Source organism: Balaenoptera borealis (genome assembly GCF_965194805.1).
Source record: "Balaenoptera borealis genome assembly, chromosome: 3".
NCBI lineage: Eukaryota > Metazoa > Chordata > Mammalia > Artiodactyla > Balaenopteridae > Balaenoptera > Balaenoptera borealis.
Genome location: NC_138866.1, coordinates 112,472,857 through 112,493,387, shown reverse-complemented (window position 1 = coordinate 112,493,387; position 20,531 = coordinate 112,472,857). Strand labels below are relative to the sequence as shown.

General features: G+C 36.8%; 1 protein-coding gene across 6 annotated transcripts in view; it reads right to left on the bottom strand.

Moving 5' to 3' along the window:
- TRIP4 (thyroid hormone receptor interactor 4) overlaps window positions 1–19,253 on the bottom strand; it is a 68,537-nt gene extending 49,284 nt beyond the window's left edge. For 2 of the 6 annotated variants that reach the window (XM_082383332.1, XM_082383334.1), the window contains exons 1-6: window positions 19,083–19,253; window positions 13,885–14,054; window positions 12,917–13,050; window positions 5,579–5,791; window positions 3,851–3,929; window positions 1,070–1,199 (exon numbers count right to left, since the gene is read on the bottom strand). In XM_082383332.1, coding sequence (XP_082239458.1) covers window positions 1,070–1,199; window positions 3,851–3,929; window positions 5,579–5,791; window positions 12,917–13,050; window positions 13,885–14,054; window positions 19,083–19,183 — 827 coding nt within the window. In that variant the 5' untranslated portion in view covers window positions 19,184–19,253. Of the gene's footprint in view, window positions 1–1,069; window positions 1,200–3,850; window positions 3,930–5,578; window positions 5,792–12,912; window positions 13,051–13,884; window positions 14,055–14,232; window positions 14,346–19,082 lie in introns of those variants that run through there. The other 4 variants (XR_014242122.1, XM_082383331.1, XM_082383330.1 and 1 more) reach the window with 4 other exon arrangements.
- Window positions 19,254–20,531: the final 1,278 nt, after the last annotated feature.

Here is a 20,531-nt window from a genome sequence, read left to right as displayed (position 1 = left end):
GACTCAGCTGGAATTATAAAAGTTTTAAAGTAGACTGAGAGTGGTCCTATACACAAACCTACATAATGAAATTGGCGCCCTTAGAAACTCACCAGCATAAGGGCAACAACACCAACAGGGAGAGACCCTTTTCCAGTTTCTGTTTATCAAAAAACGTACTCTATTTCTAATGATAAGTTTCACTGAGTAAGGATAAAAGTGATATTTAAGGATGAAGAGCAAATATTAGTTACAAACCTTGTGATGGGCTTACTTAACGAAGAGCTTTCAAAGTATATCTCATGTATTCACAGCAAATGATTTGAAAGTAGTAGGTGTGTATAACCGAAGGATTATAATGCTAGGAATAGACATATTCAGTTACCACAGTAAGAGATTCAGGGTCTTTCTAAGGATTCTCACATGGCCACTTGAGAAGTGAGCATATTAAGTCCTATTTAAACATTCTTTACCACTAATTGGTCTTCAATACATATTTTGTCCAAGAGAAGAAAAAAATGAAAGAGAAAAAAATAAAAAATAGAACTAACAAGTCCATAAATCTGTTTCCTAAAGAGAGGTGAGTGGGCTCAATGACAAAAGTGTAGGAGTGTAAAACTCAATTTAGGGACATTATTGAATCAGAAAACAAATTTAGTGTCAAAGGAAAAAAGGAGGGTAAATCATGTCTTCCCATGAGGTGGTGTTAACACTCTCCCAGAGACAGTTTCTTATGGAGTATCCAGAGGCCCCCCAACAGTTGGCACATGGTAGGCACTCTAACATATGCTGACTGAATAAACGGATGGTTTCAAGTGAAACAAGTGGGGAACTGTGTCAACCCAAATCAACTTTCCATGGGGTACACCAGCATTTGCCAAGAATCAAAAAATATTGCAGGGTAGGATCCTCTCAGTGGGAGCCTATCTTATTAAGACATGATTCAAAAACAAGCTGTAGACCTCCTCCACAGAGCATCTGGCTCTTCTTTTGTTGTAAACACTTTCATAGTCCACCCTAAGAAGGTATCAAGTGCCAAAATAATGGACTACTCTATTTCTTAGCATTTTTTATTCTAACCACATCATACCTAGTTCTGTCAAACTCTAACAGTTTGTCTTTATGCTTGATAGCCTTCTCCAGACCAGATTTAAATCGCAATTCTTGATGAGGAAGAAGGTCCTTGGTAGAGATGTCCACTTTTCCAGAATTCTCTGTCCCTGAAATTCAATAAGGAAATCAAATGGTGTCAGTGAATCATACCAGTTAGTTGTATTGCTGTGCAGCAAAGAACAAAATATCAGTAGATCTGGCTGTGCCCCTAATGACTGACAGCATTCATTTCAATGGAAAACAAACAGGTACACAGGCCAGGCTTTACCTGTCAGGCATCAAGCAGCACTTGACACATAATACATTCTCAATAAATGTTAAGGATCCACTTCTTCCCTTATGGAAATGTGGATCACTAAGGGTAACAAACTGTTTAACAACACAATATAAAAATGCCTTATAAGAAAAACTTTATTGAGTAGGGCTAAATATCACCTTTAAACATACTTTTATATATCAAAGCTAAAAACTAAATAATAAAAGGAAAAAAGAGAAGAAATTGCAGAGAGGGACAGAAATGAATAACGAGAACTTATCAGATGCTAAGGCACTTCATACATACTATATTACTTAATTCTCACAATAACCCTGTAAGACAGCTTATATTATCTTTGTTTTACAGATAAAGAAACTGAAATTCAGAGACATTAGTAAATTTACTGAGTTCATTAAGTCAGAAATTAAAAGGTAGAAACAGAATTTAAAGTTAGGTCTGTCTGGACTTCCCTGGTGGTGCAGTGGTTAAGAATCCGCCTGCCAATGCAAGGGACACAGGTTCGAGCCATGGTCCGGGAAGATCCCACATGCTGCGGAGCAACTAAGTCCGTGTGCCACAACTACTGAGCCTGCGCTCTAGAGCCCGCGAGCCACAACTACTGAGCCCACGTGCCACAACTACTGAAGCCCGCATGCCTGGAGCCCATGCTCCACAATAAGAGAAGCCACCGCAATGAGAAGCCCGCACACTGCAACGAAGAGTAGCCCCCACTCGTCGCAACTAGAGAAAGCCCGTGTGCAGCAACAAAGACCCAATGCAGCCAAAAATAAATAAATAAATAAATAAATAAATTTAAAATAAAATAAAGTTAGGTCTATCTAACTCTAAAGCCCACATTCATTCCTCGGCCCATGTGTTATCTTCCTTTGTGACAACATACCATAAATCTATATATCCCAGAAAAAGTAGTCATAAATTATGATAGAACCAAGATATAAAATGTGTTAGGAAAACAACTAAGCTGTAATGAAGGCTAACCTTTCTCTTTACCTAAAACTCTAGGCCTATTTAAAGTCCTAAAAAAAAAAAGTCCTGTCAAATCTTTCTTTCAAACTTAAAAAAAAAGAGAGATTGATTCTTGTGTTCTGAATATAAGAAAAACACTGAGAACTACCTTTTCTCATAACAACGACCCTAGAAAAATCCAAATGGAAAAAAATATGGAGACATGTTCTACCTCATTAATAATAATAATAAAAAATTACGACTATAAAATTAAAATAACACGAAATGTCAAAACCCAATAGTGACAGGTTTTGGGGTAAAATACCAATATTGTTGTAGACTAGTACAATATTTTGGTAAAGTAATATGGCAAATACATCTTAAGTGTCAAAAATGATAATATTCTTTGACTCAGTAATCCCATTCCTAGGAATTTATCCCAAGGAAACAAATCAAAGATATAATATTAACAAAGTTGACCACTTGTGGTATTATTTATAATTCGGAAAGAGTCAAAATATCCAGTAATGAGGAAATAGATAATCAATTATAATAAATAAATTTAATGACTATTTTTAAGCACTACAAATATGAAGAATATATGGCAACATAAACAATAATTATAAAACCTTAGTTAAAAAAGGAAAAACATAAAATTCTATATACACTGATTACTACTTCATAATACCAACCAATCTATCTATATTTAAAAAACAACTATGAATTAAAGCAGGAACAAAATATTTGCACAAATGGAAAGTAATGAGTATATTGTTTTCCCTTTAAAAATGTCCTTAACTATTTTTGTCATGCCTTTTTCAACTATAAAAAACTTTGAAGAGTTGCAAAAAAAGTAGAGTTCCTGTATACCTTTCATTCATCTTCCCTTAATGTTAGTATCTTATCTCACATAACCATAGTACAATTATCAAAAGTAAGAAATTAACATTAGTACAATACCATTAACTAAATTACAGACTTTATTCGGATTTCAACTTTTTTTCCACTAATACTGTTTTTCTGTTTAGGGATCCAATTCAAGATCCTACAAGGCAATTAGTTGTAGTGTCTCCTCAGTCTCCTCCAAACCGTGACGATTCTTCAGTCTTTCCTTGTCTTTCACAATCTAGCACATCTCCAATTCTTAAACTTTCATCCAGGAATTTTAGCATCTATTGGTGGATCTTGCCTGTAGCAATTACTATCAATACTACTGTGGTGTTGACATGGTGATTTTCTGTTACCATAATTCCTTCACTTTATTAATTGGAATTCTATAAGAGCAGCCCCTTCCCTCCCATTTATTAATTTATTCAGTTACTTCATGACATTAATTTTATTCTTTGGGTTATAATCCAATAGTATTATTATTAGTGTTTTTGCTCAATGTTAGGTGGTTTTAATAAGAACTTAAAAAAAAATAAACGAGTAAATAAACTGCATCTTACATAACAGGATACAAGTAAGAGAAACAATCACAGATACAACAAAATGTATCCATCACTACAGTGACCCAATTAGAAGACTGCTGCCTACCTGACATGAGCTTCTTCAGCAGTTTCTGGCTCTTGTTTGAGTCACGCTGTAAAATATCCTGTTCTTCACGAGTACATACCTATAAAGTAATAAGAGTAAGACACATGATCCAATAGTTAAATGATAGTGTTTGCTTGATATACTTAAAAAGTAACCTCAAATTACGCATTAGATACGGCAATAAAATAGACTGTCAGTGTTTTTTAATCCAGACAAATATACCAAAAAAAAAGTATACCCAAATGAGTTTTGCCCTAGTCTCTTTCCATTTCTCCCTTCTTTTATGAACCATACAAAAAACTGATCGCACTACAAGTGTCCCTGAATGACAGTTAAAAAAAAAATCTAACCTACTTTCAAAAGATACAGATTTGCCACCACTGAGAATATTGAAAAAATATACAAGACTTTTTTTTTTATAGCCTTCCAGTTCTAATCGTGAAATCCAAGTCTTACAAGAGAATTGCTAAGCAAGTGTCTTATTTATTTATTTATTTTTGGCTGTGCCATGCAGCATGCGGGATCTTAGCTCCCCGACCAGGGATTGAACCCATGCCCCCTGCAATGGAAGCAGGGAGTCTTAACTACTGGACAGCCAGGGAAGTCCCGCAAGTGTCTTATTAAAAAGAGCCAGAAAAAGAAGCAGTGAAAACTAGTCTAGATTTTATATGTATTTTGCTTCTTTGCCTTCAAACATTACCTGCTTATAAAGTAATAAACACATTAAGCAAAGAAAAAGTTCTGTTTATTATAAAATCACTAGAAGTGTAAGAAGGGAGGTTACTTAAAAGCAGAAGGGGTTACTTAAAAACAATTTCATATTAAGTTTATGAAACTGCAAGACCTCAAGGCCAATCTGCTTTACATCACTCTTGTTTCTTGAACCGAAGGATCCAAGGGACCTAACAGGAAACACTGTACTTGTTAGCAGTTGCCTGAGTGGCACACAGCAGCTGTAGGGTGTTTCTCTAGAGAAAAGCCCCACATGGGAAGACATTTACTGCTGTTTTATGAACATTTTTGATGTTAGATACTACATTTTTCAGGTCATCCATTGTCTATCAGCTTATTATCTGAGTATATTAAAAAATTAAAGGCCCCACCAGAGAAGGGAAAACAAAGCAACACAAAATGTATACCTTCACCAATACCAAATGCCATTGCTTCTGCCAGTCAGTTCAACTGGCAGAATAAGCCTTCCAGACAACTCACTAGGGTGTTTGTAAAAGAGTCATTACAACTACACTTTTGAGGTCACTTACTCAGATAATGAGGAGCTATAAAAAGGAGGTGTTCTGGAAAAAGAAGCTATAGACTTGAGGATTACATCACAGTGGCTCTGTAACCCTAGGAATATGAGCCACATCTGAAGACTGACAAAAATTTTTGACATTTCAGGCCCTGAAGTTTTCCTGAACTGAACTTAATCTGACACAAGACTTGGATCCCTCAACAAGGTATGTTCTCAAAACGCTTCTCACAAATAGGCTTCAGTTCTAGGATATCAACTTGGGTTTTTGACTAAAGTTCCTGCTACAAGAATTTACTGGTGGCACAACAATGTAAATCAACTACACTTCAATAAAAAAAAATAAAATTAAAAAAAAAAAAAGAATTTACTGGACACCTTAGGGAAGAAATTTACTAAGAAAAAGAGAGATTACTAGGGGTGTGAATGTCCCTATGTATAAAACTGAAGAGTAGTAAAATAGGAAAGAGACAATTTACCAGAGTACCACAGAACAAGCAGGGGCCAGATCCCTCTTGCTCACAGACGATACGCCCACAGATCAGACAGTTATTGATCAGCTTGTGCTTCTGGCCCAGGCAATCACAAGTGTGGCGACCAGGGATCAGGACTGCAAGCTTGTCCTGTCCCTCTTTTGTATATAAACTGACAAACTTCGTCTTCTTCTTCAAGGAGCTGCTGTTCTCTTGTGCCTAATCGTACAAAGATATCAGAAATAACATCAAATAATTAATGACGATGAAAACAGTCAAGAGAGAAAAACCTCAGTTCTGTTCAATAATAACTTATACCCTACCCAGCAACCATGAAAGAAGGAGGAGAAATACAAATGAGTCATAATCAAGGGTCTAAGGAAAGATTATGCCCTAGAAAAACCAGCTAATATACTCTGCTTTTTCTGCTAGTAGCTGTCAGCCCTGTATTATAGCTGGTGGAAGGTAAATGTAGCAATAAAAGCTGTTTATGTGACATGTTTAGGTATAGCTAAATTGGAGATCATAGAAAACAAAAATGCCTCTAAAAGCAGATGATATTCACAGATCTGGAAATAAGAACAATCAGTAAAGTAAGAAACATCTATAAAATATTGACTCAATAAGAAAAAGACAGATAACACAGTGGAAAAATGGGCAAAGGACCTAAACAGGAACTTCATAAAAGAAGATCTCCAAACAGCCAACAGACACATGAAAAGGTGCTCAACTTCATCAGTCATCAAGATAATACAGAATAAAACCACAGTGTAATACCACTGCGTACCAACCAGAATAGCTAAATTGAAAAGACAGAAAATACAGAGTGTTGGCAAGGATATAGAACAATTAGAACTCACACACCGTTCGTAGGAGTGTAAACTGGTATCTACTAAAGCTGAGCATATGTATATCCTGTGACCCAGCAATTCACCTCTTGGACATATACTCAACAGAAATGAGTAAATATGTTCAACAAAAGACATATACAAGAACATTCACTGCAGCATTAGAATTGGAAAACTACCCAAATGTTCAACAGTAGATTGAATATTCACTTAACAGAATCCTATACAGCAATGAGATAAACCATGTGACACAAAAGAGTATATACTATTTAACTCCATTTATACAAAGTTCATAAGCAGGCAAAACTAATCTATGATGTTCAAAGTCAAAATGGTGTGTTCCCTTGGGAGGGTTATCATTGTGGGGCACATGGGAGTTTTTTAGAGGAATGGTAATGTTTTATTTCTGTCTATACAGGTATGGTCCGTTTGTGAAAATTCATTTATTCACTTCTGTATGTATGTTATAAAACTTTAAAAAGAGAACTATATCAGCCTCTGCCTTAGTCCATTCTGGCTGCTGTAACAAAACATCACAGACTAGGTAGCTTATAAACAACAGAAACTTATTTCTTATAGCTCTGGAGGCTGAAGGTCCAGGTTAAGGGTGCAAGCATGGTTGGGCAAGGGCCCTCTTCCAGGTCACAGAAATTACTTCTTTTAGGTCACTGTGTTGTACGTGGCAAAAGGGGCTAGGGACTGTGAGGTCTCTTTTATAAGAGCACTAACCCCATTCATGAGGACTCCACCCCCATGACATAAGAACCTCCCAAAGGCCCCACTTCCTAATTCACACTGGGCATTAGCATTTTAAGGTACGAATTCTGAGTGGTACACAAACATTCAGACCACAGCAGCTTTTGACACTTAAGGTGCATAGATGCCTCTCCTCTGGTGTAGTCCTACTTTCCCTTTAAATTGAGAGTTTCTCAATCATTTCCAGAGACTGAGGTTTCAAAGAAAAATCTCAGGAGTCCTAGTGGATAGGAGAATTATAACAATTCTTTGGTTACTATAAAGAGAGGTAACATGCCCTAATGTCCAAAGCTAAAACTTGAGATATACAGACAGTATCAAATAAGTCAATGGAGGTAAATGTTAAAATCTAAGACAAGTGCTAAGGATGTTATCTAATTCTAGCAGGTTGCCATTTTCCAAACTGGTCAATTATACCTTTGCTCTCAGGGATGTTTGTGAGGGGAAGACTAAAATCTCTAAGCAGAAACTTCTATTTCACTCCCTTTAAAGTATCCAGTTACATTAAAATAACACATTTGAGGGATTGAGGGCTGTGCTTTGATTAGGTCTTTTATCCACAACAGGCAGCAAGTATTTATTGAGAAGGAGGAAAGACAGAGTAATAGAGGAGAGAAGGGGAGAACAGGGCAAGCCAGAAAATTCATAACATATCACTCCTCTGCCTAAAACCATTCAGAGGGGTGGGGAGGAGGGGTTAAGTAATTAAAAAACAAAAAAACGAAAAACAAAAAACAAAACCACTCACTGGCTTCCTCCCATTGCGCTTAAAACTTAATCCAAGCTACTTATAATGATCTATAAAGCCTTACATATGGCCCTCAGGTGCTCTCTAGCCTCACCTACACATCATTCTTCCCCTGTCCACTATGCTCCAGCCACACAGGGCTTTTGATACTTCTGAGAACACTTTTCTCCATCGCCCCTTTGCACTTGTTATTCCCTCTTTCTGCATTGTTCCCAGCCCATCTCTTTACATACTGGTTCCTTTGCAGTGTTCAGGTCTTAGCTGTAATTTCACTCCCTCAGAAAGGCTGTCCCTGAATACCCTACCTACATTAGCTCCCACCCTTCCAATAACTGCCTATCACACTGCCCTTTTCATTTCTTTCATGTTAGTTTTCACAATATATAATTACTTCAAAAAAATTTCTTTGACTACCTTTTCTACCTCTCCTCTGAACCACTAAAATGTAAACTCTAGGAGGGCAAGAAACCTTAATGAGTCTTGTTTATTGCTATATCTCAAATGCCTAAATCAGTTCTTGACACACAACAGACATACAATAAAAACTTCTGAATAACCAAATGAATTGCCTGTGAAAACTGAAGACAGATTTAAGATTTACCTACATGTCCAAAAATGGAACTGGACATACAGTTTGACCATCATTTTTCATGGTTCCGGATCTTCAAATTCGCCTACTTGCTAATATTTATTTGTAACCCCCAAATCAATACTCCAGGTGCTTTCACAGGCATTCACGGACATGCATAGAATGGCAAAACATTTGAGTCACCAAATGCACACATTTCCAGCTAAGGTTGAGCAATGCAGTGATCTGCCTTCTTGCTTCAGCTCTCATACTGTAAACAAGTATCCTAAGTCTGTTTAGTGCCATTTCTTTGCATTTCTGTGCTTTTTGTTGGCAATCTCACCATTTAATATGGCCGCCATGCATAATAGGAAGTGCTATCTAATGTTCCTAAGCACAAGAGGCTGTACCTTATATGGAAAGTAGGTATATTACATGAAAGGATGCTCAACATCATTAATTATCAGAGAAACGCAAATTAAAACCACAATGAGATATCACCTCACACCTCTCAGAATGGCTATCATGAAAAGACCACAAATTACAAATGTTGGTGAAAATGTGGAAAAAAGGGAACCCTCATACACTGCTGGTGGGAATGTTAACTTGGTATAGTCACTGTGGAAAACAGTATGGAGGGGCTTCCCTGGTGGCACAGCGGTTAAGAATCCACCTGCCAATGCAGGGGGCATGGGTTCGAGCCCTGGTCCAGGAAGATCCCACATGTCGCGGAGCAACTAAGCCCGTGCACCACAACTACTGAGCCTGCGCTCTAGAGCCTGCGAGCCACAACTACTGAGCCTGCGAGCCACAACTACTAAAGCCCGTGTGCCTAGAGCCCATGCTCTCCAATGACAAGCCACTGCAATGAGACGCCTGTGCACCGCAACGAAGAGTAGCCCCAGCTCGCCACAACTAGAGAAGGCCTGCACACAGCAACAAAGACTCAACACAGCCAAAAATAAATAAAATAAAATAAATAAACTAAAAAAGAAAAGAAAACAGTATGGAGGTTTCTCAAAAAACTAAAAGTAGAACTACCATATGACCCAGCAATTCCACTCCTGGGTATATATCCAAAAAAAAATGAAAACACTAATTTGAAAAGATACATATACCCAATCTCATATCAACATTATTTACAACTGCCAAGATATGGAAGCAACCTAAGTGTCCATCAACAGATAAATGGATAAAGATGTGGTATATATACACAATGGAATACTATTCAGTCATAAAAAGAATGAAAAATTGCTATTTGCAACAACATGGATGGACTTGAAGGGTATTATGCTAAGTGAAATAAGTCAGACAGAGAAAAACAAATACTGTATGATATCACTTATATGTGAAATCTAAAAAACAAACTAGTGAATATAACAAAATAGAAACAGACTCACAGATATATAGAGAATAAAAGATAGGGGTAGGGGATTAAGAGGTACAAACTATTATGTATAAAATAAATAAGTTACAAGGATACATTGTACAACACAGGGAATATAGTCAATATTTTATAATAACTATATGTGGAATGTAAACTTTAAAAATTGTGAATCACCAGGAATTCCCTGGCAGTCCAATGGTCAGGACTCCATACTTCCACTGCAGGGGGCAAGAGTTCAATCCCTGGTGGGGGAATTAAGATCCTGCAAGCCCCCCAAAAATAAATAAAAATAAAAATTAAAAAAATAAAATAAAATAAAAATTGTGAATCACTATGTTGTATACCTATAACATATAATATTGTCCATCAACTATAATTCAATAAAAATTAATAAATAATAATAATAAAAAAGAAAGGTATATTAGATAAGCTTTCTTCAGGCACGAGTTACAGTGCTATTGGCTTTGACTTCAATGTTAATGATCAACAATATATATTAAGTAAAGTGTCTTTAAACAGAAACACACATAAAATGAGGTTATGTTTTGATTGGTTGATGGAAATGTGATCAGAGGCTCCCAGAAACCTAACCCTGTATTTCCCCTAGGAACAATGGTTCTGTATACACCACGGCTTTAAAAAGAAATGAGCGGGCTTCCCTAGTGGCTCAGTGGTTAAGAATCCGCCTGCCAATGCAGGGGACACGGGTTCAAGCCCTGGTCCGGGAAGATCCCACATGCTGCGGAGCAACTAAGCCCGTGTGCCACAACTGCTGAGCCTGCGCTCTAGAGTCCACAAGCCACAACTACTGAAGTCCATGCACCTAGAGCCTGTGCGTCACAGCAAGGGAAGCCACTGCAATGAGAAGTCCATGCACCGCAGTGAAGAGTAGCCCCTGCTCCCCGCAACTAGAGAAAGCCCACGCACAGCAACGAAGACCCAACGCAGCCAAAAATAAATTAATTAAATAAATAAATTTATAAAAAAAAAAAAGAAATGAGCTGCATGATATCCCACCAAATGAGGGAACAATAATTTATTTAATCTGTCTCTTACTGCTAAAAAATCAGGTCAGCTCATATTTTCAATATTATAAATAACATTATACAGAACATACATTTTTTGTGTGCATTTCTGATTACTTTGTTAGATATTTAAGTCATATTAATAAGTCAGACGTATATGAACATTTCCACAGTTCTTGATATATGCTGCCAAACTGCCCCCAGAAAGCTTAAACCAATTTACATTGCCACCAGTAGTGTATAGGAGGTTCCTGTTTTAATACAACTTCATCATCACTGTATCTGTTTTTAAAATCTTTGAGGGACTTCCCTGGCAGTCCAGTGGTTAAGACTCCAAGCTTCCACTGCAGGGGGCGCAGGTTCAATCCCTGGTCCAGGAACTAAAATCCCGCACGCTGCATGGCATGGCCAAAAAAATTTTTTTAAATAAAATCTTTGACAATTTGATATGCCATATCTCAGGGATTTAATGTGTATTTATTTGATTATTAGTAAAGTAACCAACCATCCTTGTTTGCCCAGGACTTAGGGGAAATCTCAGAATACAGGACTTTTCAGTGCTAAAACCAGGAGAGTCCAGGCAATTAGGGTGACAAACTGGACTCCTTAATTACTAGTAAAGATAAACATTTTTAATGTTTATTGGTCATTTGTGTTTTTTCTTTTGCTTCTGATAGTCTTTGCTCATTTTATTCCAATTACTAAAAGGCTTAAGACTATTTTTTTATTTTATTTTATTTTTTTTTTAATATTTATTTTTGGCTGTGTTGGGTCTTCGTTTCTGTGCGAGGGCTTTCTCCAGTTGCGGCAAGTGGGGGCCACTCTTCATCGCAGTGCGCGGGCCTCTCACTATCGCAGCCTCTCTTGTTGCGGAGCACAGGCTCCAGATGCGCAGGCTCAGTAGTTGTGGCTCACGGGCCCAGTCGCTCCGCGGCATGTGGGATCCTCCCAGACCAGGGCTCGAACCCGTGTCCCCTGCATCAGCAGGCAGATTCTCAACCACTGCGCCACCAGGGAAGCCCCAAGACTATTTTTTTTTAAGTTCACATTATTTTGGAAACCCTTTTCCATGTTTTTTTGCATGGTCATCACTCAGAATTTTTTGATCACTACTCTTCCATCTTAGCATAATTAACTACTCCCTTCTGCTGGGAAATTTAGCTTGTCAAATTGCCCTGAATATAAATATTTCTGCTTACCTCACAGGGCTATTTTTAGAGCCAAGAGAGAATATGAAAGAGCTCTAAATGCTAAATAATGATGATGATGATGGGTAGTGAATGGCCTAAAATAGGAACGCTCTTAAAACAGCTAGAATTGTGCATTCTTTTAGTACAAAGCCACAAAAAATGTTGAAATTGAAGTCCTGGTGTATTTCATTAAATATTTTCTATCACATCTATCTATCTATCTATAATCTCTAAGCGAAGAAGTCCCTTTTTTTTTTAAAATAAATTTATTTATTTAATTTATTTATTTTTGGCTGCAGTGGGTCTTTGTTGCTGCACATGGGCTTTCTCTAGTTGCAGGGAGTGGGGGCTACTCTTCATTGTGGTGCGAGGGCTTCTCATTGCGGTGTCTTCTCTTGTTGTGGAACACAGGCTTTAGGCACGTGGGCTTCAGCAGTTGTGTCACACGGGCTCAGTAGTCATGGCTCGCGGGCTCTAGAGTGCAGGCTCAGTAGTTCTGGCGCACGGGCTTAGTTGCTCTGCGGCATGTGGGATCTTCCCGGACCAGGGCTCGAACCCGTGTTGCCTGCATTGGCAGGTGGATTCTTAACCACTGTGCCACCAGGGAAGCCCGAAGATGTCCTTTTAATACTTATTTAATCAGGTTGTCAAAAAATATCTACCATATAGAAAGTAACATGTTATCATTATCACTCTCTAAAATTCATGCATTTGTTGAAAAGTTGCCATTCTAGACCAATTTATACCCTTTGCTCTATGAAATGTATCAGTTGTTTGCTCTTCTCCATATAGCCAGAAAAGCCTCATTTTCTAAGCACTCACCTTGGCCAAATCAAAAGGTGTTTTGACCTCTATGGTTGTATCAGGTTCAGTAAATGCAGGAACTTCCTGTCTGTTTCTCCCTTTCCGCCTACTCCTCTTTAGCTGGTCTCCTGACCTCTGCCCATCTAAAATTTCTTTAAAGAAGAAGACAAAAAAAAAATATATATATATATATCTATATATATATATATGTACATAGACAGATTGGAAATAGTAGGATTCATTGGTGAATTAATAGCTAATAAAGAGAAGGCAATGCTTAATATTTAGAGTCAAGATAAGAAGTCAGGCAGGTTTTCAAATTATATTTTCCTCTCAAATCAGAATTAAATTTAAACCATCATTTTCAAGATTGTAGTCAATAATAAAGACTACTGGCTAAAATTAAATTAAAGGGAATTCCCTGGCAGTCCAGTGGTTAGGACTCTGCGTTTTCACTGCCAAGGGCCTGGATTCAATTCCTGGTGCAGGAACCAAGATCCCGCAAGCCGTGCGGCACACCCAAAAAAAAAAAAAAAAAGTTTAATTAAAATCTGATATTTTAGACTGTATAATAATAATGACTTATTTAGTTTGGTGCTCATCTTTTGTACTGTTTAACTTAATAGTTACTTCTAAATGTTGTTCATACTAAAACTGGTCAACATTTACTTACATTCATGTATACACATAACTAAAGTTTTTCTTTAATCTATGTATAAATTTTTCAAGTTATTCTGAAGCCACATTTGTATCTATGAACAAGTATTTTTGTGATATTTTCTAAGTTGAAAAAGTCTGAACTAAAACAATACTCATTACAGATCAAGTAGAACTGAACTAAAAACATGTATACATATGATTCTGCTTAAGTTAGTCATGAGGAAATACGGGTGACAGAACATACCAGGTCCTATAAACCAGCTAATTTACCAATATTTCAAACTTTACTTTAATTTACTTAAGTTAATTACATTAACTTAACTTACCATCTTTTTTGAAGGACTGCTGCAGAGCATCAGAAATCAGCTCCTGATCATTCTTTTGCCATTTAGTTACAAGCTCCTCTATGAATTGACCTTTTCTGCCCTCATTTCCCTGAAGAAGGTCAGTAACATATTCTCGTAGCTCTTCGGCACTCTCAATTGACAAAACATACCTCAAGAAGCAAAGAAATACGTTGTTAAAACAAGGCTAGCTTATACTATGTTTTTCAATAATTGTAACAGAGATCAAGGTAGTAAAAAACATTCATTAATCCATTAGAGTGTTTATTTTGAGCCAAGTCCTAGGTTAGATGCTAGGGATATAAATTTGATTAGAACAAAGACTCTGACCTCAAGTAGTTCATAATATAACCTTCATGTAATCTTCTTGTATTTCTAGAATCAAATCAGTGTTTTGAAGATAGGTTTGTGGAGCTGTCCTCAACATAGGAATACTTTCTAACCTAAATGGGAAAAGAATGAAAAAGAATAGACACATGTACATGTATAACTGAATCACTTTGCTGTACACCTGAAACTAACACAACACTGTTAATCAACTACACTCCAATATAAAATAAAAATTTTTTAAAAATTTACAGTGTACTAAATAAGTGTTTGTTTTACTATTTTTTAAATTTCTCTATTCTGACAGCAGGAGAGTTTTTAATATTTTGACAAACATTTTTGAAGGTCATGGGATAATCAAAAATTTCCCCATTTTTTTATTAAGACCATTTTATTAAGATTTTTTTTATTGCAGATTGCATGGTCATTTTTACGGTTACATACTACTGTGCAAAGCAAGGACTACTTATGTCTTGACTGAGGGATGGTTACAAGGCTATGTATACTTGTCAAAACTCATCAAATTTTACATTTAAAACAAGTGACGAATAAAAATTACATCTCAAAAAAACTGTTAAAAATAACTGTTATTAAAAAAAAAAAGAATACTTTCCATAACCACACATCTGCAGTCATTATATTTTCCTAGGAACAATACAAATTATTTCATCTTTATACTGCAAAACCTAAAATTTCTTTTTTGCTAAAAATATGAATATATACTACAAGCTAACCAGTTACTGATTTAACATTCTTAAAAATTATAAATCAAGATCAGCATCACATCAGAATGAGCAGATCTATTTTAAGAAAATGGTACGAAGGGTTCCTAAAAGTGAAATGGGGTGGGAGTACAAGTCAGTACAACTTTTCTATAAATCAAGCAGCCAATGTATTTAAAGTACCTTAAAAAGAATCCAATAACTTCATTTACAGAACTCTGTAAGAAATAAGAGACACAGGAAAGTTTATGCAAAAAAATTAACTACATCATTATTTGAGTTAGTGAAAAACTGGAAACTATTTAAAACATTCATCAATGAAAAGGGCAAATGAATTCAAGTTTTTGGACTTTACAAAATATAATATGCGACCACAAAAAGTGAAATTTTTGAATAATTATTATTTTTAAAAAATCACTGACTTGTTTATTTTACTTTATTATTATTATTATTTTTGGCCATACCATGCAGCTGTGGGATCTTAGTTCCCCAATCAGGGATTGAACCTGTGCCCTTGGCAGTGAAAGCACGGAGTCCTAACCAATAGACTGCCAGGGAATTCAGTAATTCCGTAATTTCTCAGTGATTATTATTACTTGAGAAAACGCTCTCATATAAAGTGAAATAGTAGGACAGACTGTACAGCATATGATCCCAATTGCTATAAAAGGAATGTACATATCCATACACTTATGTGTAGAAAAAAGGCTAGAAGGTTATACACCAAAATGATTACCACTAAGAGAGATGATTAAAAAGAGTTTGGGTTTATTTTTATTTTCTTTTTTTCCCTACAGTGAATATATTTTGAAAATGTATTATAATATGCATAGGAAAAAACACTAAGAGAGAAATGATGGTTATCTCTGGGTTGTGGTATTATGGTAATCTTTGTTTCCTCCTTTAAGCTTTTCTGATTTTTTTAGTTTTCTACAGGGACTATGTCACGTCATTAGAGAAGTAAGAAGTGAAAAAATTAAGATATCAGACCATGAAAGCATTATATGATCTGAAGAAACTGTAAAGTAGATACACTGGTATGAAATGTAAGAAAAATTATTACAATAATGCTATATCCTTTAAATTAAAAAAAATCATGTAATTGTCCCATCCTTGGTAATACATGTACTGGGTTCTTTTCCTAATGTGGTGGTGGATTTGCAGAGTTACTATCTATAAGTGAATAAACCTGTGCCTTTGTGCCTCTTTAAGAGCATCTTCTAATCCATCATAAAATTTTTAAAAAAATACACAACTGTTTTCCAGGACTTTCAAGGTTTAATCAACTTGATCCCCAAACTTACCAGGCCCCATTAAAAGATTAATTGGCATCAAGAACTCACAGAGCTGCAAGGAACCTCAAGGATCATTTAACTCTGGAGTATTCAAACCACTAGGGAATTATTTAAAGTTTCAGAAACAATTGAATAAATGTCATTTAACTATTTAACAAAGTATAATAAAGAACAACATATATTCAAATGTGTTATGTACCAAATCTTAACAAAATAGATTCATCCAAAACATGAACTAATGCAGATTGTGGAACAAAGTTTATTTTGCTAACTCTGTGCATAGACCTTAAGGTCTCATAAATGTATCACTGATTAGGAAGGTAGTAGCTCTGTGCTGTCTTTTTTTTTTTTTTTTAATAAATTTATTTTATTTATTTATTTTTGGCTGTGTTGGGTCTTCGTTGCTGTGTGCGGGCTTTCTCTAGTTGCAGTGAGCAGGGGCTACTCCTCGTTGCGGTGCGCGGGCCTCTCATTGCAGTGGCTTCTCTTGTTGCACAGCACGGGCTCTAGATGCATGGGCTTCAGTAGTTGTGGCACATGGGCTCAGTAGTTGTGGCTCACGGGCTCCAGAGCGCAGAGCTCAGTAGTTGTGCCACATGGGCCTAGTTGCTCCGTGGCATGTGGGATCTTCCCGGACCAGGGCTCGAACCCATGTCCCCTACACCGGCAGGCAGATTCTCAACCACTGCACCACCAGGGAAGCCCTGTGCTGTCTTTTTAAAAAATTCAGGCTGCTCATGTCAAATTGTTCTAGCTAGCACACTAGTATAGTACACCTGGGTAATTCTCAATTAATATCAGGCAAGAAAAGGCACAGCAAATTTACACAGCCAACACTTTCATTGTGCCATCATAGCCTGTTGTGCAATAACTAGTGAAAACCTAGGAAGTGGTTCCAATAGCATTATATTATAGGTAGCTTTAGGGCTTATTTTAAGTTTTGAATAATTCTTGTCTAACTTATATTTATAAATATTTTTAAATGCAAGCAGGTGTACAGCCATACTTATTGCTTCAACTTTAAAACAGAAATTTCTGATCACTCCTCTTTTAAGGGTGTGGATAAGTTTAACTGTGGAAAACCTAAGGCTGCACAATGAGCTATTAAACCACAATCTATGAGACTTAGGAATTTTCCTAATACTGTGTAAGCAACAAAATACAACTGGATTCTGAGACTGAGAAGATTGCAACTATTCATACTCCATTGTTGATTCATCAAAAATAGACTCAATCTTTTTTTTTTTTTTAACTGATTGACTTTTTTCTGTTTGGTAAATTACAAAGCTTCATTATTTCATTTGACAGCATTCCACTGCTTTAAAAAATGCCTGAAAACTACTTAACCTGATCTTGCCTTCAAACAAGGGTAAAACCAAGCCATACAATTTGGCTGTGCTTTTTTTGTCTTTTTAAAAAATATTTTTTGTCAATTTTTTAACATTGATGTCCGGTTGATTTACAATATTGTGTTAGTTTCAGGTGTACAGCAACGTGATTCAGTTACATATTTTTTTTCAGATTCTTTTCCACTGTAGGTTATTACAAGATATTTAACGTAGTTCCCTGTGCTATACAGTAAATCCTTGTTGTTTAACTATTTTATATACAGTAGTGTGTATCTGTTAATTTCATATTCCTAATTTATCCCCCCCCTTTCCCCTTTGGTACCCATAAGTTTGTTTCTATGTCTGTGAGTCTGTTTCTGTTTTGTAAATAAAATCATTTGTGTTATTTTTTAGATTCCACATATAAGTGATATCATATATTTGCTTAACTGAGTTTTTTTTGATAGTCTATTCCAGTGTTCAAAATAATCCTCTAAAATTGGCTCTCTTAACTCTCTCCTTGTCAACAAGTCTATTTTCTCCCAAAATCAGAAATTCACCTTACTTCCTACAAAAGCCCTAGAACTGCAATTTAGGTTTCAGCGACAATGAGCAAGGAACCAAATCAAGAAACACTTCCAGGTTCTTTAAGTCCAATTTTTGCAGAAGTTTTTCCCTCCTCCTGAACTCTGCACTGCCACCTACCCATCTTTTAGTTCTCAAGTTAAATTCATCCCTTGCAGTTAACCTTACGAGTTTCTCAAATCTTAATGAGAGTCCTTTTTCCTATGCTCCTCGATACACTGCACTTCCCCCACCTCCTCACTCATCAACCGTCTTTGCTGTCCTGGCATGCAGTATCGCCAAAAAAAGAAAAGTTAAATCAGTTGAAAGCAGATATTAAATCATGTCACCATTTCCACTTCATTACAATCATAACGCGTTATTAAAGATAATCTCTGCTAATTTTTCACTTTACAGACGAGGAAACTAAGGTACAAAGATGGAAAATTAAGTTGCCTAAGGCTCCAAAACTGGTGAATGACCACAGAAAATAGAACCGGGACTGCCGAGTCAGGAGCTATTTTTTACACAGTACCACGCTACCCCCATTTAAATTTCAGGTCCTATTTGACACAACCCGGATCGGGCAAACTGAAATGTTCAGAGTAAGGAATTTCTGGAAAGACAATTTGGCTTGCCCCTTCTCTCCAAAATCTATAAGGAAACTGGTTCCTGGGACAGATTTACAGGTCTAATTATCAGGGATTTGGCGTTTTCCTGGGGAAAAAAGGCCCCACCAGCCGATTGTGGAGCATGACACCCTATTCCAGAACCTAAACTATAAAGCCAGAGGTCAAAATTCGGCTCTCGTAGATAGACCGCAGCCCTTTTATCACATTTCTTCACTCTCATTCATCAACTTTTTAGCCCTCTCCGTTTCCCCGTTTGCTCAGCCAGTGCACATCCCAGAGCTCCTTCCCGCCTCTGACCCGAACCGGTCTTACTGTATGATCTCCTCACTGACATCCAGGCCGAAAGTCTTCCGCAACTGCTGGGTGCACCAGCCCACCAGCTGCTCCCGGGACACCGCCCCAGTCACCGCCATTTTCCCCAGCCGGAACCAGCTGGGCTGCAAAAGCTCGGCGTCCCACTACGGACTAGTCCCCTGCGCAACACCGACCTCGCTCGCGCGGGTTCCGTCAGCCTGCACTGCCCCGCGCGGTAGCACCGCCCCCAGCACAGATCCCTCCCACCTGTGCCTCCTCCTGCTTCTGCCCGCTTCCTGATGTTGCCGCTTGTATCAGAGGTCCATCTGCGAGTGGTTCTTCCGCGTCGTTAAATGTAGGACTCGAGAACTGGGAAATCTGCTAAGACAATACAAATACCTATAAAAACTACAGTTTAGGAAAAAACAAAACAATACCCCGTAACCTGAGGGTCCGGTTTTTAAACTGTTCTGGTTTTATGTAAAATATTTAAAATAGCACTTGAAAGCTAGAGTAAACGCTGTAAGGATTTGCTCCGGTGGTAGTGGTTTTATTATACCCCTTGTAGTCTAATACCTGATTCACGCTCCTAAAACCTCTTTTTGCTTTTTTGAGCCAAGTCTTTTCCAGGAGGGCCAAGACAACTCTGCAAGCTCGAGGGAGGGAAAAAAAAAAAAAAACTTTAATAAAACACGTGCTGTGATTTGGCTTTGAAGACCTTCTATATAAATTCTCTGTGTTGATTTTTAAGAAATTAAAGGTATTTCAACTCAAGATGACCAGATTTAAGGGTCTTTTGCTACTTCCCTACTCCATTGGGACAACGGACTGGGGAAAATTTAGCCAGATTTTTCTGGAGAGCATAACATAATGTCTTCTGATATATTTCATGGATCAATTTGACTGGCTTTGTGTTACATGGATAGGCTCTTCATTCCCATTAGGCTATTTATACTAAATAATTACATCAACTGGATGTTGTTTCACCTTTTTATGTTAGTGTTTTCACCGACATAAATAATCAAAATCATATGTGTGTTGATTTACATTGAGTTTGGATTATCTTTGTTGTTAATTTGCAAAATATATGGCTTTCCAGCTTAAAAAGACTGAATTTTCATAAATAGTGGGTACAAGTTTTGCTTCTTCATAGATATCTGCTACATTTAATACTAATTATAACATATCCAAATCCTTTACCTGTTTTTATATCTGTTCTGTTCCCATAACTAAAATGATAACTTCTTGAAGACAGACTGACAAGCGTTTTGTACAATAAGACTTAGTATATCACACATTATGATGAAATTACTAGGTCCTCAAGAATAAAAGTGTTCTTTTTCATAAGGAATATGTTATTGATTGAAATCTCTAGTTTGTAATGTATGTAATGTAATGCCATTTACTGTATTACCATTTATTAAAATGAATTTATGCCTGAGCAAAGCAAGCACACCTATTTAATAT